The 24140-nt window shown below is 43.0% G+C and overlaps 1 protein-coding gene and 1 long non-coding RNA gene across 3 annotated transcripts in view; one reads left to right on the forward strand and one right to left on the reverse strand.

Moving 5' to 3' along the window:
• Window positions 1–10666, reverse strand: part of TLR8 (toll like receptor 8) — a 17457-nt gene extending 6791 nt beyond the window's left edge. The window contains exons 1-2 of one of the 2 annotated variants that reach the window (XM_023198936.1): window positions 10532–10666; window positions 10169–10269 (exon numbers count right to left, since the gene is read on the reverse strand). Coding sequence is in view for 1 of the 2 variants with exons in the window: in XM_023198935.1 (XP_023054703.1) it covers window positions 10532–10534 (3 nt within the window). In the remaining variant the exon portion in view is untranslated. The remainder of the gene's footprint in view (window positions 1–10168; window positions 10270–10531) is intronic. The other variant, XM_023198935.1, reaches the window with a different exon arrangement.
• On the forward strand, window positions 8874–14384 carry LOC111531646. Its single transcript, XR_002728345.1, has 3 exons — window positions 8874–8991; window positions 10992–11053; window positions 13212–14384. It is a non-coding gene; the product is annotated as an uncharacterized LOC111531646 (long non-coding RNA).
• Window positions 14385–24140: the final 9756 nt, after the last annotated feature.

Raw genomic sequence — 24140 nt, forward strand, 5'->3', positions numbered from 1 at the left:
TTTTTTTTTTTTTTTTTTGAGACGGAGTCTCGCTCTGTGGCCCGGGGTGGAGTGCAGTGGCCGGATCTCAGCTCACTGCAAGCTCCGCCTCCCAGGTTCACGCCATTCTCCTGCCTCAGCCTCCCGAGTAGCTGGGACTACAGGCGCCCGCCACCTCGCCCGGCTAGTTTTTTGTATTTTTAGTAGAGACGGGGTTTCACCGTGTTAGCCAGGATGGTCTTGATCTCCTGACCCCGTGATCCGCCCGCCTCGGCCTCCCAAAGTGCTGGGATTACAGGTTTGAGCCACCGCGCCCGGCGGAAACAATTTTTTACTCAGAGCCTCCAGATGAGAGCCCAGTTGGCTTTGTGAGGCTTGGAGTGGAGAACTCAGGCAAACCTGCCCAGATGGTAACTCACAGAAATTTAGGCCAATCAATGGGTATTCTTTGAAGCCTCTACATTTGGGAGCGATTTGTTCTGCAATAATAGAAAACTAATATATCTAGATGCTATGGATTCTAAGATGATTTATGGCTTGAAAACATGGAGCTCCTGCAGAGGCAGCCATGGGTCTCCAGGCTTCACATCTGTACTGGGAGACACAGGCACACCAAAGGAAGGGGCAACCGGGCTCAGACATGCGAGGCACTTTGGGGGAGACACCACAGGCAATGCTATATTTGCTCAAGCACCTGAGCAGATCTCAGCCTGTGTGATTTCCAAGTCCCAACATTGCTAGATTTCAAAGTCACTTCCGGACTCATCCCTGCCTTGATTAGCTAGTGGGTGACCTGGGGAGTCTGTTTGATTACACTCACAATATATGAATTGGCTCCTAGTCTCATGAGTACAACACATATGACTTAAACACATTACAAGGTTTCCACTGTGATAAAAAAGAAGTGCATGACACTGTAAGAGCCTAACAAGAGGGGACTTTGGCCTAGTCATGGCAACTGGGGAAGATTTCCATAAAGAAGTGAAACCTAGGCCGAGGTGGGCCAATCACCTGAGGTTGGGAGTTCAAGACCAGCCTGGCCAACATGGAGAAACACTGTCTCTACTAAAAATACAAAATTAGCTGGGCGTGGTGGTGCATGCCTGTAATCCCAGCTACTTAGGAGGCTGAGGCAGGAGAATCGCTTGAACCCAGGAGGCAGAGGTTGTGGTGAGCCAAGATCACACTATTGCACTCCAGCCTGGGCAACAAGAGTGAAACTCCATCTCAAAAAAAAAAGAAAAAAGAAAAGAAAAAAAAGAAGTGAACCCTGAACTGCAGTCCTAAGGTTGAGTAGGCATATGTAAGGCACAACCAAGATGTCAAAGGAATTTTTCAGGAAACGGGAGCAGCATGTGCAAAGGCCCTGTGTCTATTCCCGTGAGTTTCCCAGGCTGTACTTCCAGAGAAGCCCTGGGACAGGAATCCAGAGAGATGTGGTGTGGGTCTGAGACAAGGCACATCAGCTTTCATGTTTGCCATGGTACGACTGCTTGCCACAGTAGGGCCCAGAGGACTGGAATGGCACAGAGGAAGTGGCTAATGGAGATGTCGTTGAGATTCTCAGTATCTCCATGTCACCATGTTCAGTGGACATTTTTCAGTCCTCATCTTACTGAGAACATAAGTTTAAGAGACTGAGAGAAAGCCAGGGACTTGAGTAAAAACCAGAGTGGGCCAGGCACAGTGGCTCACGCCTGTAATCCCAGCAGTTTGGAAAGCTGAGGCGGGTAGATCACTGGAGCTCAGGAGTTGGAGACCAGACTGGGTCATATGGCAAGATCCCATCTCTACAAAAAATGCAAAAACAAATAGTGGGGCATGGTGGTGCATGCTTGTGGTCCCAGCTACTTGGGAGGCTGAGGCTGGAGGATCGCCTGAGCCTGGGAGGTGGAGGCTGCAGTGAGCCATGATCGTGCACTGCACTGTAGCATGGGGGACAGAGACCACCCGTCTCCAAAAAAGGAAAAAAAAGACCAGAGTGGGTTTTAAAAATATTAATTAAATTGACAACTAAAAAGTGTATGCATTTGTGATGTACAACATGATGTTTTGAAATATGTATACATGTGGAATGGCTCAGTCAAGCTAATTCACATATGCATTACCTCATATACTTATCATTTTTTGGTGGTGAAAACACTTAAAATGGACTCTCTTAGTGATTTTCAAGTGTGTAATATGTTGTTATTAACTATAGTCACCATATTGCACAACAGAGCTCTTCAATATAACTTTTTCCTCCTGCCTAATTGAAATTTTGTGTCCTATGACCAACATCTCTCCAATTCCCCTATCCCCAAGAATGGATTTTGATCTTCATCTGAGAAGTGATGCAAGCCTTTGAAGGTTTTTAAGCAGGATGGCACCATGCTTAGATTGATTCTGCAGTGGTCACTGGCAAGAGGGCACAGAACTTCAGTCATGAGATGATGGGAGTTTGAACTGGGGTAGTGGCAATAGAGATAGAAAAAAATGCGTTCAAGAGATATTTAGGAGGTACATTTGAGAGACATAGCAATGGATGAATTAAGGGAGGTAGAGGTTGTGAGGGAGAGGGATGCAATCAGAGTGACTTCTAGGTTCCTGGTCTGTGCACCTGGATGGATGAGTGTCATTCACTGAGAAGGAAGATTGTTTGGGGGAGGGCTACTATTAATTAAGTTTAACAGGTTGCTTTTGAGTTGAGTTTGTAATATTCAAGTAGAGATGTCCAGTAGGCAGCTGAGCATGTGGGTCTGAAGCTCAGAGGAGAGTTCTGACAGAGGAATGAATTTGGAAGTCATGACAGTTGAAGCCATGGGTATGAATGAGTTCACTCAGGGCAGTGTAAGGCATAAAGGATCTTCCACACTTCAGTTTTAGGAACAATTTTCTCATCTTTTTCCTAGTAATTTTTTATGATTTCATTTTCTTATCCCACTGGAATTGTTTAGGTATAAAATGTGAGGTGTAGACCCACATTATTTTTTTCTAAATGGAGACTCATTTACCCTAACGTTATTAATTCGATGATCTTTTGCTCACTGATTTGATAAGCTTCCTGTATCACATACTAACTCTTCTGCTATTTGGATCTATTTCTAGGCTTTCTGCTCTGTTTCATCAATGCGTTAGTATTTAATACAAACTTGGTATAAATATGTAATAGGTATATGCATGAATGAAAAGACAAATAGCCGGGCGCGGTGGCTCAAGCCTGTAATCCCAGCACTTTGGGAGGCCGAGACGGGCGGATCACGAGGTCAGGAGATCGAGACCATCCTGGCTAATACGGTGAAACCCCGTCTCTACTAAAAAATACAAAAAACTAGCCGGGCGACGAGGCGGGCGCCTGTAGTCCCAGCTACTCGGGAGGCTGAGACAGGAGAATGCCGTGAACCCGGGAGGCGGAGCTTGCAGTGAGCTGAGATCCGGCCACTGCACTCCAGCCTGGGTGGCAGAGCAAGACTCCGTCTCAAAAAAAAAAAAAAAAAAAAAAAAGAAAAGAAAAGACAAATAACCCAATAGAAAAATTGAAAAAATATATTAACAGACAGTTCACATAAAAGGGAAACATAAATTGCTCTTAAAGCATAGGAAAAGATACTCAACCTCCCTCAAAAATTACACCGTCATACCATTTTTCACTTATTCTATTATGCAGTTGAGGATGTGGGGAAACAAATACTCTTAAATTTCGCTGGTAGGAGTCTAAATTAACACCACCTCTAAGATGTAGGGTAATGTGTAATATCTATCACAATTGGAAACATATACTTGGAGTCAGCAATTTCAGTTCTAAAAGTAGATCCTAAAGACACACCCTCATATATGCAAATGTTTATATACAAGGATGTTCACTGCAAGGGCTGTTAGCAATAGCAAAAAACCGGAAATAATCTAAATGCCTATGAGTAGTAGTCTGGGTAAATAAATGATGTTATGTTCACACAATGGAATACCATGTGGCAATTAAATGGATAAGGCAGTTCTATATTCATTCATTCATTAAATATTTATTAGGCAGGTATTTTATTTCAAGAACTGTATTTGAGTTGCAGATAAAACAATGAACAAACCAGATTAAAATACTTGCCCATTTTGAAAGATAGAATGTTAGACGGTGGAAAGTACTGTGGAGAAAAATATAACTGGGAAGGGAAATGGTTACATAGAATGTCCCTCAACGGGGACTTGTCTGATGCTTTTGTCATGATTAGACCGAGCCGATGGGTCTAGGGGAGGAAGATCACAGAAGTGCAGGGCCATTCTAGCCATATCATATGAAGGGTGCACGCTATCAACATGACTTTCACTGTTTATGTGTACCTTGATCATCTGATTGAGGTAGTGTTTGTCAGGTCCTTGTTACAATTTTTAACTACAGATTAACACAAATTATTTTTTTAAAAAGGTCCAAGGAGAATACGTCAGGGCAAGACCAGATTCCAGACCATTCCCTTTACGTGCTAAACAAAACATTGTTGTTAGGTAACTCATGTTTAGGTGGACACTTGGGCGGGTCCAGAGGGCAGGATCCATCTTGTATGGCCTCACTAGCCTGGAGGTAAGGCCTCAACATCCTGTTTCAAATCCAACTCTATTTCTTACAAGGCAGAGAGCAATTGAGGGGAAAATCCTCTAGAGGCTGCTAGAGACCAAAAACTGGAGTCTTTTGAGCTCTGCTCTGTTCTTTCTGGATGAAAATAGCCTCTGGGAGAGTCTAAAGCAGCTTAAAAGCAAATTATGGGCCATGGAAATGGCCAGAACATTCCAAAAGACATTTTTTAGTTAAGAGCTTGAAGTTTCTAATGCTGCCCTCCCAAAAAAGTACTAAAGTAAGAAACATGAGTTGACAAATTCCAAATAATCTGATTTTGAAAAGTACATAAATGGGAAGGGCAAGAAATGGTGAACAGGTTGCTTGCAGAGAAGTTGGGGAGACCCTCATTGCTCCACCTTCTATATTCCATGCGGGACTGCACAGAGTTTGAATGGAATACTAATGCTCACCTTACAGGGTGCTCTGCTCAAGTCCATAGGAGTGCTGTGTAACCATACCTGGCATGGGGGAACCCCAGGTCCCAGCAGCCACTAATCTCAGAAGACAGAGCAGAGACCAAAGGCCCAGCAAGAGCTGCACCTTCTGAGCCAAGTTCTTCCTTTCAGCCACACCCATGCCTGTGACTACCAAAAGTTGTGGCTCCAAAAGGATATCAAAGGGCATCTGGTCCCAGATGAAGTGAGAAAGGTACTAAGGAGAAGTCACCCTCATTACAGCAGAACCAATCAATAGAAACAATCCAGCTTGGTAGAAGAGAAATATGCAAATAAAATAGAGAAACAGCAACTCTACAATAACTTAGAGAAATGGCAACTCTGCAAAAAAAATAGAGGAAAAAAAAATACCACTATGCAAATAGAGAGAAAGAGAGAGAGAGAGAAAGAAAGAGAGAGCGAGAGAGCACAACCAACTTCTGTTGGTTGAACCTAACAGTTGGGTGCTCCCATTAAAGCAATAGTAAAAGAATAGAATCCTATAAGATCAAAGAAAGTGTAGGAGGAGACAACAGTTGACAAGAATTGTCTACAAAGTTTAGGAAAATGGAAAGCAGGTGGATGAACAGTAGATGGGGCAGAGAAAAGCAGAGAAGGCTGAAGCCTACAGCCCTGTGCCTTCTGTGCTGAAAGAGAAGTCCACCCTTGATGTCAACAGCTGATGGTATAATGGGGCTCAGGCCAGGCCCCAGGGACCAGTTAAGATAAGGAAGAGGTGCTTACTAGAAATAAAATAAGCGTTAGATTGGGAGCTGATAAAGTGAAGAACCTGGATTGAGCAGAAGTGGCAGAATAGAGACTCAAAAAAGGGGAGTGTTTAGGTTGAATTGTGCCCCTAATAGATAATTTGAAGTTCTAACCCCTGGTACCTGTGAATACAACCTTATTTGAACTTTGCCGATGTCATCAAGTTAAAATAGAATCCTACTGAATTAAGGTGGGCCCTGATCCAGTAACTGGTCTCTTTATAAGAAAAGGGGAATTTGGAAATAGACACACGGGAAAGAAGGCCACCCACATGAGGAGAGAGGTGAAGGCTAGAGAGATGCAGCAGCAAGCCAGAGAACATCAAGAGTTGCTGGCTACCACCAGAAGTTGGGAGAGGGGCACGAAACAGATTTTCCCTCTAACCCCTTAAGAAGGAACCAACTCTGCCAACAACATATTGGTTTCTGACTTGTGGTTTCCAGAACTGTGAGAGAATATATTTCTGCTGTTTTGATCCACCAAGTTTGTGGTACTTTGTTTCAGCAGTCCTGGGAAACGAATCAAGTAAGAGCAGAGAACAGGTAAATGACAGTTGTTCTGTGAAAGCCTCTGCTGAGACAAGTCCATGCTGCCAGAAAAAAGCCCTTTGCCTGGCATGCCCTTGAGCTTGCTGCAGTGAACACCCTGGTGATGAGGATGACTGGGTCTTTGTGGTCCAGATCTTTCACTGGGGTTGTCTTGGAGCACCCAGAGAAAAGCAAAACCCAGTTCTTTAAAGAAAACATATGAATCATGAAAAAGAAAAAAAGAAAAAAAAGTCTGCCCAACTTCTCCTCTCCCTGCCAAATACAGCTATTGCTACTGAGGAAGCAATTTCACAACAGTTTTTCTGTTTTCCATACATCATCTGTTCTTTGGTTAGGTCCACAGTACATGACCTGCCAATTTTCTTCTGCAGATTCTGAAGGAAACAGACAGCGCAACAACAACAACTCTCTCGGTCTTCACCCAAATCTTTCTTCTGAAATTGGATGCTGATGGCCACCAAACACATTTTCCCTTTCAAAGGCTTCCTTCAAGGTCTCCTGGGATGGGTCCTGCTGATGTTCCCTAACACTGAAGTGTCTAGAGAACCTATTGATTATAACATGTAATTAATCTCTTCAACTGAATTACTTAGCTGCTTCAGCACAATGTTTGGATCCAACCAGAGTTGAATTTTTGCCAGATTGGAAATAGTTCTAATTTTTAACGGATTCTGATTCATTTGCAGTTAACAATGTTGACCACTGATACATGATGAAAGGAAATTAAGAAATGGTTATGCAGGTAGGATTTGTCACTTTAGATGAAATTTACAATTAATAATAGATACTTTATTTTACCCATGCCAAATTCAATGGATTCACTAACAGCTTTGGAAGACAAAAGAAAACATGACCACATTAAGTATACTTATCAGTAAAGAGATGGGTCCTGACTTAACATACACAAAAATATGAAAAATCGTGTTATTGGATGCTGGGAAATAGCGTAGGGAACATTTGTTAAATCCTCAAAAAAAAAAAAAAAAAAATGAAGTCCATGAGGCCCCTGCTTTACAGACATGGGACCTGAGGCTCAGAGAGATGAATGTCTTCAAGGTCACTCAGGTGGTAGGTGGTAGAGTTGAAAGTGACCCTAGATTTACCTGAGTAGTTAATGAATTAGGAGGGCTGAAGCCAAGGGGCTAGTTGGCCATGATCTGGTTTCAGTGATCAGCAGAGACCTGACAGCCCTATGTGGAACCTCCAAGACTCAAATGCTAGTGGCAGATTTTCCACGTTTTCTTTCTGCACTGAGCAGGCTACCACAGAGAACTTCCAGATTCTCTGTCATTCCTTAGAACCACAGGAAATCTACTGATTTTAGACATACACGCCAACTAGCAGCTCTTTGTAACTGTCTGCAAAATCAACACAGCCTGTATCTGCTAATGCCAATCCAGAACCACAGGTTATGCATTTAAATTACTGTGTCTTATAGCAGGGGTGTCCAATCTTTCAGCTTCTCTGGGCCACACTGGAAGGAGAAGAATTGTCTTGGGCCACACATCAAACACACTAACACTAACAATAGCTGATGGGCTAAAAAACAATCGTATAATATTTTAAGAAAGTTTATGAATTTGTCTTGGGCTGCATTCAAAGCTGTCCTCGGCCATATGCAGCCTGTGGGCCGAGGGTTGGGCAGGCTTGTCCTATGGTCTTGAATAGTCATAAATTGGGGCTACTAATTTAAAAATAATAAATCCCTCAACTCCATTTAATAACCCAGTTGAACTCAGAGATGTTCCATTGGAATGACGTTCCCCTCAATGGATCCTGGAGGTGACGCTAAGATGCACTTACAAATGATGTCCAACATTAATGTTCAACAATGTCCACGGTTAGTTTCAAAGACTAACCTTGGGAAATGACATCCTTCCCTGTGAAACACGCCCTAATATTCTGTAAGTCTGGGGTCTTCCATAAGACTGCTCTCTCTTTCATAAACTCTGAGGTTCTTAGGTTATTACAATGAAAAGATGAGAAGCAGTGACTGAAAGAGGAGAATGAACTCCATCAACTGCCTTCACCCTTATCTAAAGTCTCAGCTTCTCAGAGAAAGCCTACTTAGAACTTCTATTTTGCTTTCTAAAATCAAACCAAGGTGGCTAGTAAATACATTTCAGCTCTTCCTGGAGCATTTCTAGCCACCTAAAACAAGGGACTGTGTTTTTAACAAAAAGACCAAACAACTGTTGATGCTCTAAGGCACTGATTCTTAACTTTGGCTGCACAGTAGAGATACTTAGGAATTCTAAAAGCTACAAATGCCAAGCCCCATATCCAGAGATTTTGGTTTCATTGATCTGGGGTTCAGTCTGGGCAGCAGGCGTTTTGAAAGCTCCCCCTCTGATTTGAGTCCATTGCCAAGGCTAACAACCTCTGCCTTTAGGCAGGAGGTCAGCCAGGTCCTTGAGCTCCATTGGCCACCAGTGGGAGCAAAGCGGCCATTTTTGCAAGTTTAATTTGATTTTATTATTACTCTATTTACCAGGTTTGTGTTTTTGTTTTTGTTTTTTTGGTTTTTTTTTTTTTTTTGTTGTTGTTGTTTTGAAACAGAGTCTCACTCTGTTGCCCAGGCTGGAGTGCAGTGGCACAATCTTTGCTTACTGCAACCTCCACCTCCTGGGTTCAAGCGATTCTTCTGCCTCAGCCTCCTGAGTCCCTGAGACTACAGGTGCGCACCACCACACTTGGCTAATTTTTGTATTTTTAGTAGAGACAAGGTTTTGCCATGTTGACCGGGCTGGTCTCTACCTACTGACCTCAAGTGATCCGCCCACCTTGGCCTCCCAAAGTGCTGGGATTATAGGCGTGAGCCACCGGGCCCTGACTATTTACCACTTTCTTATAATACAATTATACTGGCTATCACAGTAGCTTACAAATATCAAGTAGAAATTGGATAATTTCAACTGCAATCCCATATGTGTCATTGGCCCAGTTGACCCAATTGCATATAGGCCACCTACAGTCATTTTGTAAAGCATCATAAAATTTTAGTGCAGAATTAATTTACCTTCAAGATCCATAATGAACATTAGGTGGGTATAAAAATTAACTTCAGGCTGGGCGTGGTGGCTCATGCCTGTAATCCCAGCACTTTGGGAGGCTGAGGCAGGTGGATCACCTGAGGTCAGGAGTTCGAGACCATCCTGGCCAACATGGCGAAACCCGATCTCTACTAAAAATACAAAAATTAGCTGGACTTGGTGACATGCACCTGTAATCCCAGCTACTTGGGAGACTGAGGCATGAGAATCACCTGAACCTGGGAGACGGAGGTTGCAGTGAGCCGAGATCATGCCACTGCACTCCAGTCTGGGTGACACAGCGAGACTCCATCTCAAAACAAAACAAAACAAAACAAAACATTAACATCAAAAGACTTAAGTGTACATTAAATTGTCAAAATTAACTCCAAGGACTTTGGGGGAAAATATATGGTAACTTTGGATGAGACTCTCTCGAAATCAGACTTTTCAATTGCTCTTAAACCTCATTGAATTTTCTAGAAAACATATCATTTAAAAACAAGTGTAAAGTTTGTTTTTAGTCTGACAGTTCTTGACAATAACAAAAACGGACCACCTGCTATGTCTAGACAGTGTAAAATAATAACTACAGAAATTGTAGCATGTTATTAAGTTGGTGCAAAAGTAATCATGGTTTTTTGCACCAACCTAATTCTTTAAAACTCTGACCAAGAAAAGTAGCAATTAGTGTTGAATTGTAAGCCTTCAACAGTAGGTTAAGCTCAGGCTTCACTAGGCTTTAACAATTGACCTATGTATGTGAAGGAAAAGAGTTTGTCCTTTTCTACAGAAATAGCAAAGGAAAAATATTTCCCTCACCTTCTCCTCCAACCTGTTGTTCTGGAAGAGGATATTGTCTCTGGTAGGGCCAGTAAGTAATATTTCCAGTTCAATTTCTAACTTGGAATTTTCTTATTTTCCTGTTCAAATTAATAAGATCATCACTGCATTTGATTTTCAAAATTTACTCTGTAATTCCTTTATACTAACATATGCACAAATTAAAGATCACAGCAAAAGCCGCTTTACCTACATTTACAGTTGTTTTGATCTTTAATTTTTATCCTTATTTGCCCATTTATTACTTTCTTGGCTCACACTATTTGCCGCCAACCCAGATTTCTGAGTCAGAAATCCCATGTTCTGTTGGAAAGCTTTGCTGAAGAAATAGAAGTGGCTTACCATGTTTCTGTTGTTCTAATTTTTCATTCCGTAACTTGCAGCAGTGCAGGATGGTACCCTCTATGCAGGAGGTGGCCGAGAAGAGAAAATGGCTAACTTCCTGATATGAGTATATTTACCATCAGCAGAACCTAGTGCATGTGTTTTACAGAAGTTTACATGAAAAGAAGGGAACTTGTGATTGCTCAGCTGTTGCCAAATCATTAATTGACTGTGCTTTAAAACTTTGAAACTGAAGTTGCAGGAAAAAGTCATTTATAAAATGATGTAAATACAACCCAAATCAGACACATACGGTGTATTTTTTTAGTTTTTGTGTATTTGTGTGTACAGGGGAGAAAAAGGGAACATTATTCCATTCACTAAGAAAACTTCAGTGTATTCTTTTTTTAAAAAAGTTACCATAAATTTGTACTGAACTTAGGATTTCTCAAGCTCATCTTCCTTGTATAATTCACAGATGTAGGCGAATAACGTGAACATTGCTTCATCTTTGTTCCACATGTTTCTGAGATAGCACCAGTAGGTGTGGGTCTCCCTCCCACCAGGCTGTGGCCGCAAAGCGAGCATTTTCTCCTGGGTGCCCTGTGCCTCCCCCAGCACCTGGCGTATAGTATAAGCTCAATGAGTGTTCATTGTATGAACGAGTGAGTCAATGGCTGAGCATTCATGAGGCTGGAAAATTTAATCTTCCCGATTTAGTCTGATAAATGGATTCAATTTTATGCTCGCAGAACAAGGGCCTCAAAAGGTTTAACCTAGAGCAGAGGTCAGCAAACTGCAGCCTTTGAACCAAATCCGGCCCAGAAGTGAAAATATTTTTAGATGAGCATTGGCAATGGATTTGATGATGAAGAACACTAACTTTAAATTCCAACTAAGCAGAATGTTATCACCTCCAAAAATGATTCCATTCTTCTCGTTATTAAACCTATGCTACAGAAAAACTGCCTTCGATTATTATTATTACATTTTGAGTTTCATCAATTAAATAATTGTGGAAATTTTTATTTTACTCTGTAAGTACCTACATAATATTCCAAATTTGCTTCTTGGCCTGTAAAGCCTAAGATATTTGTGATATGGCCCTTTACTGAAAAAGTTTGCTGACCCCTGGCCACAAGAATAAAGTTTAGAATGGGATGTGATATGTTTCATCTTGCCTTACACCCCAGGAGTGGGAGAACACCAAATTGGCAGCAGAGTGGGCAGAGATGACATCCATATATAAATGGACTGTGGGACACCTTGTTATGAAGGAAGGCCTGTCAGCAGTCAAAGAATGGCTTGGGTGGGTGGGTATGCCTAGATGGACCTCCAAAGATCACACCCTAAGGGAATTCAAGACCTGGTGCACGGTTTGAGAAGTGATTCCTATGACATCCGAGTGTGCAGCCTGGGCCTTCATGGGCAAACCAAAAACGTTTGTGATTGTGAACCCAAAGACCTCGGCTGGCCGCATCCCAGTCTTTTGGTTTCCCTCCAAACATTTGCTCGGAAAGAAAGTAAAGAAAGTAAGAAAGAATGGACCGAGTGCAGTGGCTCACGCCTGTAATTCCAGCACTTTGTAGAGGCCGAGGCAGGAGGATGACTTGTGCTCAGGGGTTTGAGACCAACCTGGGCAACATGGCAAAACCTTGTCTCTAAAAAAATACAAAAATTAGCCAAGCATGGTGGTGTGCACCTGTAGTCCCAGTTACTCAGGTGGCTGAGGTGGGAGGATTGCCTGAGCCCGGGGAGGCAGAGATTGCAGTGAGCCATGATAGTGCCACTGCACTCTAGCCTGGGTGACAGAATGAGACTTTGTCTCAAAAAAAAAAAAAAAAAAAAAAAGAATTAAAAATGACTTCCAGCGGTTGACTGAGCAAGGATCCTCAGAACTGGAGAGTTTGTCAGCTTTCTAGAAAAGGGAGACTCACATACCCTGGCTTCTAGGCCACCAAGTGTCAGCCAATTGTAGACCAGTCAATTGACCTTATAAAGCATGCATATATATATATGTATGTATATATATATAAAATGTATATATGACATATTTTTTATGTACATATGCATGTTTATATGTATATATACACACATACAGTCTAGTATCTATGTCAAGCAAACTCATAAAAATGAGTAACTTACTTATACCAAATAAGCCTTCAGTTTTCTCCACACAACCAGTACCTTAAAAGATGAAAATGAAAATGGAATTGACACCAGGGCAGGAAGGTTACTGAGAAGCAGAAGTTCCATCTGCTTGTAGCCAGATGATTGGCTTCTGCCCAAGCCTAGAAACTGGTCCTTGGTGGCCAGGTCTGCTCTCCCCACCTTACACTGTGAGGCTCAAAGCTCCTGGGTATCTCCTAGACCAATCTTTCCTTGCTCTTCCCCTTGCCATCCATGCTGACACAGATCTTGATTCCAAAATGGAGAAGACCTGTCACGAACCGCTTCTGCCAGGCAAGCCTGCCGGACAACGTACACTTCCCAGACACACAAATCACCAGCAGACAAGCCTCTCTGAGCCTTAGTTTTCTCAGCTGTCAAATTGGGATAAGAATACTAGTATCTTTTTCAGATGCTGGCTTTGAGGATTAAACTGCTCATATTGTGGAACTCTTAGAAAAGTAGCTGGCACAAAGTGAGTGTTCAACTAGTAGAGCTAGAATTATTATGACTACCTTTGTTGTTACAGACTTCACACATTCCTGGACTGTTTGTTGGCAACAGCAGGCCTGAAGAACCACTCTTGGGGCCTTCCCCAGCCCTGGACACAGCCCTTTCCTCTCAAGTCAGTGATGACCAGACAATTCATAAGGCGGCAAATGGCTTTCCCACACTGGGGCCGCTTCGAAGTACCACATACGGAAATAACGTGCAACCCTGGAAAAAGCTCAAGGTCTGGGAAAACACCAAGTGCCTGGAATCAGTTGTTTGTTGTGAAATCGATGCTAAATATATAAAAAGCTAAAGTGAAAGGACTTATGTGGAAGAAACTTTTAAGTCAACGATTTGGATGAAGAAATGCACAAGAGGCTTCCTTTACACAAATCTCATGTGATCCTGGTTTTAAATGGGGGTGCAGAGCTCCTGAGAGGACAGCTACTGTGCGTCCGCATTTGGGAGCCACACTGTGGCTTCCCTTGGCCCCTTTAAGCGGCTGCCATTCCGTGGCCAGGGAAGACACAGGCGAGATAGGCCACAGGTGCTTCCTGAAACTGTCTGCTCCTGCCTCCACTTGACCTTAGCTTTGCAAATCCTCAGTGCTTTGTGGGCACCTCTGGGATGCAACTTGGTGTCACGCCCACTTTGCCAGGTCCTGCTGGCAGATATGGGCTGCTTGTCTTCTTTGTCCCCAGGTCTCCATGTGCCTCCTGATGGTGTGTGGCCCGGATGGGATGGAGTCCTCTGCACCAGCACTTACTTAAGGCTCTACCCACCCACCACTCCCATTCTCTCTGCTTGTTACTATAATCCCCATTTTCAGAGGAGGAAACAGGCTCATAAAGGCTCAGTCATTTACCCAAATTCAGCAGCAAAGCTTGGATCTGAACCGAAAGCTCTGCCGTACTTGCCACTTCCTCTGCTGGATGACATTTTGGTGGCTCCGTGTTACATTCCCCACCAGGCTGTACACCTTTTGAGCCCGAGGGCTGTTCTATCCATCCAGCCTGGTCTCATACACGGATGTTGGTGAAAATGGATGGGGATGGATGGATGGATGGGTGGATGTTGGGAAAATTAAAGGGAAACACAGAGGACGATACAGATAGAATTAAGGGAAGTTTCTTTTGTATATAATTTTTTTCTGATTATAATGTTATTACATGGTTCTAAACATCCAAATAAAGGAACGTAGAACACATCAGATGAACGCTCTCCAAATTCTACTCCTCAGAGTTAACCATTATTAATGGTTTGGTATATGTTCTTCAAAATTTGTCCTACGTATATACTGACATATAATGGTATACAGAATTCTTTTTGAAAACTTAGTTCACACGATACGTGCTATTCTGCATCTTTTTATTTCCAGCTAGCATTCTGGTTTGGATATGCAGATCTGTCTTGTTCTTTTTTTTTTAAATGGCTATGCTCCATAGATGGTTATGCATGTAGCATTTTACTTAACGAATCCCCTATTGATCGGCATTTGTGCTTGTCCTAATGTTTTGAAATAACAAACAATGCTGCAACAAACATCTTTGGAGGGAAGATAATTTTAAAAGGAGTGTGTTCAGGTGAGGAGGAAAAGCCAGCAGGATGGAGAAGAGTGGTCACGTGTGCAACGGACAGAGTCAACCTCATGGAGCTACTTTCCAAGTAGGGAAAGTGAATGAACCAGGGACAGTAGTGGGTGGGCTTGCAATTTAGGAAGGGAAGGGTCACCTCTCCTTGGAATGAGAACGAAAGCAGATAGGCTCTGTGAGGAAAGCATCTGGGTTTTGTGAGATGATGAGGTCGGTGACATAAAACATGTTTGATGTAGAGAGGACAGAATTTGAGGACGCATCCATTGGTAGACAGATATAGGAGACAAGGCTGTCTGCTGGGGACAGGGCATCTGGTAGAGGGATCAGTACCAAATGCTGAAAATATGTGGGAAGGTTTTGGGGACACTTGATTTAAATATATGAGGACTGTTTGAAAAGCACAAGAACAACCTGCTAGATTTGAGGCCCAAGGCTCGGCATGGAGAAGATTTGAGAAGGGTCATTCCTGTTATATAGGCTACTTCTCCACGGGATCGTCATTTGATTCCTCACAGTCTCAGGACCCCTCTTGCCCTTCCCCCTCAATATGTTTTATTTCCTCTTTTTTTCTAGTTCTCTTTTGCAAGTCTTCCTATCTCCAGAATCAGTGCTTTTAGCATTCGAGAAAGGCATTTTCGTTTCTTCCTTTCTGCACCTGCACCTTTTTTTCAGGGACTTCAGAAACGCCTTCACGAGTCAGCAATGACTTGACGATCCAGCCAATGACCAAGATGTTAATAACCATGCTGCCACCAGATGGCGCCCACCACCCAATATCTCGGACTTCCTGATCAGACAGGTAGGTAATAATTTTTGTGTGGCAACGTACAGTATAAAATTTTATTATTTTATTTTATTTTGTCATTTTATTTTATATTTTAAACAGGGTGTCGCTCTTTCACCTGGGCTGGAGTGCAGTGGTGCCATCACGGCTCACTACAGCCTCAAACTTCTCAGCTCAAGTGACCTTCCTGCCTCAGCTTCCCAAATAGCTGAGACTACTGGCACACACCACCATGCCCAGCTAAGTTTTTATTTTTTGTAGAGACGGGGTCTTGCTATGTTGCCCAGGCTGATCTCAAACTCCTGGGCTCAAGCGATTCTCCTGCCTCAGCCTCCCAAAGTGCTGGGATTAAGTTTATGAAATGTGCACATGTCTAAAAGGTTTGCTTCAGGTTTTTTGTTGTTGTTGTTGTTTGTTTGTTTTTGAGACAGAGTGTGCAGTGGCGTAATCTGGGCTCACCGCAAGCTCCGCCTCCCGGGTTTAGGCCATTCTCCTGCCCCAGCCTCCCGAGTAGCTGGGACTACAGGCGCCTGCCACCGTGGCCGGCTAATTTTCTTTCTTTCTTTTTTTTTTTTTTTTGTATTTTTAGTAGAGACGGGTTTCACCGTGCTCTGGATCTCCCGACCTCGTGATCCGCCCGCCTTGGCCCCTCAAAGTGCTGGGATTACAGGCGTGTGCCACGGTGCCCGGCAGGCTTTTGAGCATCTTCAGTTAAGGAAATCCAAGTTTCTAAATAAAAACAACTTTGATGCATAGTTTGCCCTATAGGCACCAAAGTGCTTAATATGTAAGAAAAGGAAACACCATGAAACGATCTTTTGCGTCCGATTTTGAAACAGACAGAGGATTTTAACTATGTTCTATGCTAGGGAGGGATCAATTTTATAATTGATGAATCATATAAAATCGAGCTCAGAATTCCCAATGTATCTTCTAAATCTACTTACTGAGTTAAATTTTGAAAACAAAACAAATACAATTATGCAAGAAGTATACCCAGGTGAAAAATGTTCAAATAGTTAAACACATGTCTGATGTATCTGCTGTGACTTAGTCCACCAACTGAAATATGCAGAGATCTTTGTTTTTTATGACTCCATTCTGTGTCTGTCTCTGAGCTTTCATCCTACCTGACCCTCCAGAAGATCAACTCAGACCTTCGGAGGAGTGGGGACTGTGAACCCCGAAAATTTGAGACAGGTCTCAGTTAACTTAGAAAGTTTAATTTGACAAAGTTAAGGATACGTGCTTGTGACACAGCTCTTGAAGTCCTGACGACTTGTGCCCAGGGTGATTGGGGGACAGCATGGTTTTACACATTTTTGGGAGACATGAGACATCAGTCAATATATGTAAGAAGTACATTGGTTCTTCCAGAAAGTGGAAGACAACTCAAAGCAGGGAGGGGGCTTCCAGGTCACAGGTAGGTGAAAAACAAACGGTTGCATTCTTTGAGTTTCTGATTAGCCTTTCCAAAGGAGGCAATCAGAATATGCATCTATCTCAGTGAGCAGAGGGATGACTTTGAATAGAATGAGAGGTAGGTTTGCCCTGAGCAGTTTCCAGCTTGACTTTTTAGCTTAGTGATGCTGGGGGCCCAAGATATTTTCCTTTCATAGGAGTCCTTGACTCCCAGGATTGGGTACAGCTTCTGAGTCTGATGTAGTGACAAACCAGAGTGGGGTGTGCGGAAGCGGAGTACACAATTGATTTTTTTAATTCAACTCCTTCATCCCAACTCTGTGGAAGATTGATCATTTCTCACATAGAGTTGGCAGGGTCCCACTTTTCTCAGGTCTGACAGACCTCCCCTGATCTATTAATATTACCTTCCTCCCCTTCCCTTTTCACGTCTTTCTCCGGAAGGGGCAGAGAAGCAGCCCTGTTCCTTCCCTTCCTGGACACCTGCTTGATGCCCTAGAGTCGCTTTGTTCCACGGACTCTTCTGTGATCCCCTAAGGCCTTCAGGCCTTCCTGTAGAAGACAAAAGCCAACTAGCTTGCTTCCCCTGCACATGTCCCCCAGAGGCAATGCGTACAGAGTTTAGGATCAGCTTGAATGGGGATGAAGGAAAAGACAAGAGATGGCATTCCCAGTGTCATCTCAGTGCTTGAAGTTATAAATATAAATTGTGTCTAGAGCAGGGTTTTGCAAAAGTTCATCTTTAGGTCATCCACATCAGGATCATCTGGGTGGGTTTTTATTTAATACATAGATGTCAGGACTTTGCCTTCAGATCTGTTAATCGTGGGGCTCTAGCATAAGGCCCAGGCACCCATATGTGACTCTATTAGTCAGTCAAGTTTGACAACCGCTCAGTAGAGCAAGACAAGCATCACTTGGGCCCAGCTTGTAAGAGATGCAAAATCTCGGGTTCCAGCTCCACACCTACTGAATCAGAAGCGCAGAAGTAGGGCCCAGCAATCTGGTTTAACAAGCCCCTCAGGTGATTTTGATGCCTGCTAATGCTTGAGAATCTGTTGCAATCAAGCAATGATTCTGAAGCAATGGTTCTTAACTTTGCCTGTATGTTGGAATCGCTCTCCAGCTTTAAAATCCCAAAGCTCAGTCTGCAGCCCAAACCAATTAAATCACAATCTTTATGGTAGAACCCAGACATAGTCTTTTTTTTTTTAAAGCCGCCCAGGTAATTGGAAGGTGCAGGCAAAGTTAAGGGCCACTGTAACAGGTGGAGGAGTTGATACCTAAATGACTAGGACTGGCCAGGTGTAGAGGCTCACACCTGTAATCCTAGCACTTTGGGAAGCCAAGGTGAAAAAGGATTGCTTGAGCCCAGGAGTTTGAGGCCAGCCTGGACCTTGTCTCTACGAAAAAAGTAAAAAAACTAGCCAAGTGTAGGGGCACACGCCTGTAGTTCCAGCTACTCAAGAGGCTGAGGTGGAGGATTGCTTGTCCTCAGGAGGCAAAGGCTGCAGTGAGCCGAGACCTCACAACTGCAGTCCAACCTAGGCGACAGAGTGAGACACTGTCTTCAAAAAATAAATAAATAAATAAATCACTGAGACGGTCTCAGAATAAATATATACTCGCTGCTGGGATATCGTGGTGTTATCCTCACCCTGAAAATCTCTGTGGTTGTAAACCTTGTCATTGATGGGACAGGGTCATCTTCTGCCTGTGTGCCTGATTTAGCAGCTCTGAGGTGGAGCCTGAGAGTCTGCATGGCTAATGAACTCCCAGGGGATGCCCATGTTGCTGGTCCAGGGACCATGGTTTGAGTAGCAAGACCCTGCCCAAGGTGTCCGTTAGCCCCATTGCCACAAGAGCGTTCAACTGCATCTTTCCAGCTCAGCTCTATTATTTGAGCTCCGTAGGCTATGGACACCTACTGACTCAGCATCTCTCTCCACTTGGTGATTCGAAGGCTCCCAAATGCCATATGACTAAGGCACACTCTTTGTCTCCCGCCCCCAAATATGATCATCTTTCAGTGTTGCTTGGTTCAATTAACTCATTTTTCACATCTCACCTTGGGTGGCCTTCCCCAGGGCAGCCTGCCCCTCCTGCTCCTTGGTTTCGCTCCCTTTTCCAAGTCATCACATGAGAATTATACACTCTTATAGAAACCTCTTCCTTTCCTTCATCACACTAGAATCTCCTTCAGCACAATAATCTGATTAATGAATTTCTGAATAAGCTCCAGGAGAACAGGGACTATTTCTATTTTGGCTCACCAGTGTCTTCTCACCCTAAGCATCATGCCAGGCCCATGGTGGGCATACCATAAATATTTATTGACTGACTGAATGAATGGATAGATGGATGGATGGATGGATGGATGCAATCAACAGTTTCTGAATATTACATCTATGTGATGCAGAATACAAATTTCATAGCTATATACTATTTCAGAAATGCCTAGGGGAAATTGTAGAACCCAATCAATAATAATGAGTCTTGGAAATTTTTTTTGTTTGTTTTTTTGAGATGAAGTCTTACTCTGTTGCCCAGGCTGGAGTGCAGTGACACAATCTCCGCTCACTGCAACCTCCATCTCCCGGGTTCAAGTGATTCTCGTGCCTCAGCCTCCCGAGTAACTGGGACTACAGGCATGAGCCACCATGTCCGGCTAATGTTTTGTATTTTTGGGGGTTTCACCGTGTTGGCCAGGCTGGTTCTCGAACTCCTGACCTTAGGTGATCCACCTGCCTCAGCCTCCCAAAGTGCTGGGATTACAGGCGTGAGCCACCGCACTCGGCCAAGTCTTGGAAATTTTATCTTTAGCCCCATGAAGGTAGGGACTTTGTCTATCTTCTGTACAGTAGATTCATAATGAGGGGAAACCTGTAAGCTTTGGTCTCTGTTCTGCAGGAAAGAGTCTTTTTCATGTCATGAGTCCAAGCACGGCACCATGTTTTACAGACTTGGCATCTCAGCGTAGACAACCTGGTTGAGAATTTGTTCATTTATTGTTGCTTCAGGATGGTACTTTAGAGGAACTTTTCTCTTCTCCCTACATTTCGAAATCAACCCCTGAAATACGGAAGGGTGGGGACTTGTCCCTCTTCCCCTTTACTCCTTGCTATGCTTCTCACGAGAGACAGAGTGACTTGTGGGATTGGTGACGGTGGGGAAACCGTCCCTGCTGCTGCTGCCTCAAGTCTCCTGGCTCTTGTTCTCTCAGGGCAGCCTGCCTATAGGCGGAGTGCACCCTCTCTTTGTTTCTGCTGCCCTAAGGTGAGCTCTCCGTGACAGGAATCCTTTGTTCCGGATTGATGGCTTGCGTTTCTCCTTTGCTACCTGTGATTGAGTGGAGGCACTGGAGAGTTGCAAGACTGCAAGTCCAAGCTACGGCCTATGGAATTCATGCACCTGCTCACTCTCAGCTGCACTGCCTGCAGTGTGAATTGCTCAGCTGGAGAGGGTGTGAGTAACTAGCTACCTCAAGCCTCAACAATTCTGGACTCGTAGGTTTATAACTAATCTATACAAAACGTGGCTATGAGCTTATCAGTAATTCTAACACACACACACAAATATATGCACGCTTGCATGTATATGTATGCATATACACACAAACATATATGGAGAGGTATGTATGTGGGTATACAGAATATATATGTGGATGTGTACGTGCGTATATATATCTCAGCAAGTAAGCACCCCAATGTCTTTGACTTAACTAACAGGCGTGAAACACCCAAGTATCAAGCATTCCAAGTGGAATTCTAAATTCCCAGGTGAATTTCACAAAGGCTAGACTTGACACAACTTTGGAGACCAGTGCCGCTTATAGGCAGGTAAGCCCTGCCGGGCCCATTCTCAGAAGAAACCACTTCATACCTTTGTGTACACACTCTGCTATGGGCTCCTTCAACATGGCTTTTAAAATGAAGTTTTACGAAAACATCTGGAAGAATTTAAACTCACATGTGACCATGGAGAACACCAGTTATACCCAGAGTCAGGGGGAAATCAGGAGTAGGGGGTAGGTAGGAAGAGGAAGAACTCAATGCTGCCGCTTCCAACTACATTCGCAGGGTTTTATGTAAGTTAACATTTGGCGCTACTTCATACTTTTGGAGCTTCTTGTGGGATCACAGGAAAAAGCAGACTTGGGGAAATCTGGGAACTTGGATCAACTAAAAGGGACTTTCCTCGGATAAGCTACAAGCAGGAGGTGGTCAGCGTTCTTATGGTAGAGAGAAGATTATGGAAAATGAAAACTTGTATTTAAAAAAGCCTACAGAGACGACCTCTGGGAATCTGGGACATTTCTGGAAACTTTGATGAATTTAAATCTAGAGAAAACAGGAGTTTTGATTGAGAATATGTAACAAATGGAAGAGCAATAACTTGAGTGTCACCCTTTAAATTAAAAAATTGTTAAATAATGTATGAATGTAGTACATTAAATGTTGAACATAAACTTTATGTACAGGGTAAGTGATAAGTAGCAACAAATTTCACAGATACTGTATACTAAAAGAAAAACGTTAAAGATTTTCACTGTATTAGCCTCTTGAGATTATGTAATTGATTACCCAGGCGTGGTGGCTCATGCCTGTAATCCCAGCACTTTGGGAGGCTGAGGCAGGCGGATCACCTGAGGTCGGGAGTTCGAGAACAGCCTGGCCAACGTGGCAAAACCCCGTCACTACTAAAAATACAAAAATTAGCCAGGTGTGGTGGTGCATGCCTGTAGTCCCAGCTACTGGGGAGGCTGAGGCAGGAGAATCTCTTGGACTCGGAGGTGGAGGTTGCAGTGAGCTGAGATTGTGCCATTGCACACAAAAAAAAAAAAAAAAAAGAGAGAGAGATTATATAATTGATTAGATATCCAAAGTAATAAAAAGAATTTAAAAAATGAAAATTAAAAATAATTTTAAAAGTAATAAAAAGAATTTAAGAAGTTATTATTTATGGAGTGTTTGATAGATGTCAGACCCTGTGCTGAGTACTTTCTATGGTTTATCTTACTTAGGTTTACAATTAATCTATGCAAAACATGGCCATCAGTAATTCAGTAATTCTAATTATCACTAATTCTAATACACACAAATATATACATGCTTACATATATATATGGACAGCTATATATGTGTGTATACAGAATATATAGGTCGGTATGTCCGTGTATATATATCTTAGCAAGTAAGCACTCCATCATCTTTGACTTAATTAACGGGCATGAAACACCCAACCATCATGCCCGTTCAGCAACTGTCTTCATGAACTGACAGTCAAGTAGGCAAGTAGGATGAAAACGACCTAAACCCTCAAATTATCAAGTTACTGCAGGCTTCAAAATGCCATTTATAGGGTGGGGGGTGGTGACAGAAGGGAATGGTTAGCGTTTGGATTGCTTGGAAATATGAGAGAGAGAGAATGTTCAGCTAGAATGTGCAAGAAAGATACTGATACTCAAATACAGTTTTAAAATGGGGGCCACAGTCTATAAAAAATGGAAATGTAGCAAAAAGAGGATCGGTCACCCAGTTAACTCAAGGCTATACATCTACATGTGCACGGGCAAAAGGAAATTCATGACTGGCCCCATTTTGAGACTTAAAGCAAAAGCAATGGAAATAAATGATAGAAACAAATATTCACTAGTCTGTGGCCTTCAACTTATTTTTCATTTTTATTTTTATTTTTTATTTTTGGCCTTCAACTTATTTTCAAACTGCCTTCCCATCAGTAAACATTTAACACACAGTCCTACATATTTCTATATTAATACACTGGATATATGATAAAAATAGCCACAGACATACTGTGGCTATTTTTTAAAACATGATTGTATCTGTTCTTACATTTTCTTCCTACATCCCCCTTTGGAAGCCCATGTAAGGGTCTCAGAAGCAGAATATCAGCATCCAGGAGGGATTTCCTATCCCACTAGGTGGCGCTTGGCACCATATAAGTAAAACCACAGCGTCTATCTGTAAGATGTTAGGGAAATTACGGTAAAGACATCCTTTTTACCCACAAATGTAATCAGCAACTCTATCAGGACTTACGGGACTTCAATTCCTTTAACTACCTGCCCCTGTCTATCTAATTCTGCCCTAGTGTTCTTGTTCAAATTGTCTTCACCTTTGGGCCCTAAACAGAACTGCCAGTCCTATATAGTTAAATTACATCTGTCCAAAAGCAGTGCCCAGTGGGAAGCAATTTGAGTTTAAGTGCAGCTCCACTCCCGGGAAGTAGGCTGAGAGCACCAAAGTTTATACACAAAAGGAGGGAAATTGAGCACAGCTGGGGGGTCTGGGCTTTCCTTGCTAAAGTAATCCCTGTAATAACAGTCCCTGGTGTCCCAAAGGAAGATGTGGTGCTTCCCAAACTGCTCTGCAAGCCAGTTGCTTCAAAAGTATTCCAGGGATGCGGACTTCTGGGTCCCAGAGATTGAGCAGTTGACTTTACCTCTCTGATCTTACCTTTATCTCTGAGTTAACCCATCATCTTTAAGACGGAGCTGCTAATACTAGCCTCACAGAGGTGATGTGAACATTCAAGGGAATAAATGAAGCATTTAATTTGCATTTTCTGCTTAATAGGTGTGACCTCCCTTCCTCCTTCCCTTCCACCCCTTACTCAATGACATTGTCGGGATACCAGTGACTTCATCTTGAGCCCTTCTTCCTAAGATCCTCCTCACTCCCTCCTTGCCTGTCATTCCCTTTGTGGGCCTGCCCTCATGAGTAGGAGCCAAAGTTGGGATTACTTTAAAATGCATCTTCTCCATTCAGAACATGCTTCCTGTGTTCTGTTTTCTTCGGTGGCCTGTTCTGGAGAGTTGATCATCTCACAGATTAATCCATCACGATGTGTTAATGGACAGGAGTGATGTGTTAAAGGGCAGGAATAATGTGTTAAAACAACCCTTGAAAGGTTGTAAATTTACTGGGAATTTTAGTTACGATGCCTCAATCCAAAGGCAAAGAAATCGATCATGAGAAATGTAGGCCCAGAAGAGAGATGGGAGTTAGAAACTGTTTTATTTAATGCATGTCACCTGTTACTAAGTTCTGTTTGGTGGGCCTCCATCTGGACCTGGTGCAGGGACGTTACCACCATCCCGGGGTGATAGCAGGACAACAACCTAGTTCTGGCTCCCAAAACA

This window comes from Piliocolobus tephrosceles, chromosome Y, assembly GCF_002776525.5.
Source record: "Piliocolobus tephrosceles isolate RC106 chromosome Y, ASM277652v3, whole genome shotgun sequence".
Taxonomy (NCBI): Eukaryota; Metazoa; Chordata; class Mammalia; order Primates; family Cercopithecidae; genus Piliocolobus; species Piliocolobus tephrosceles.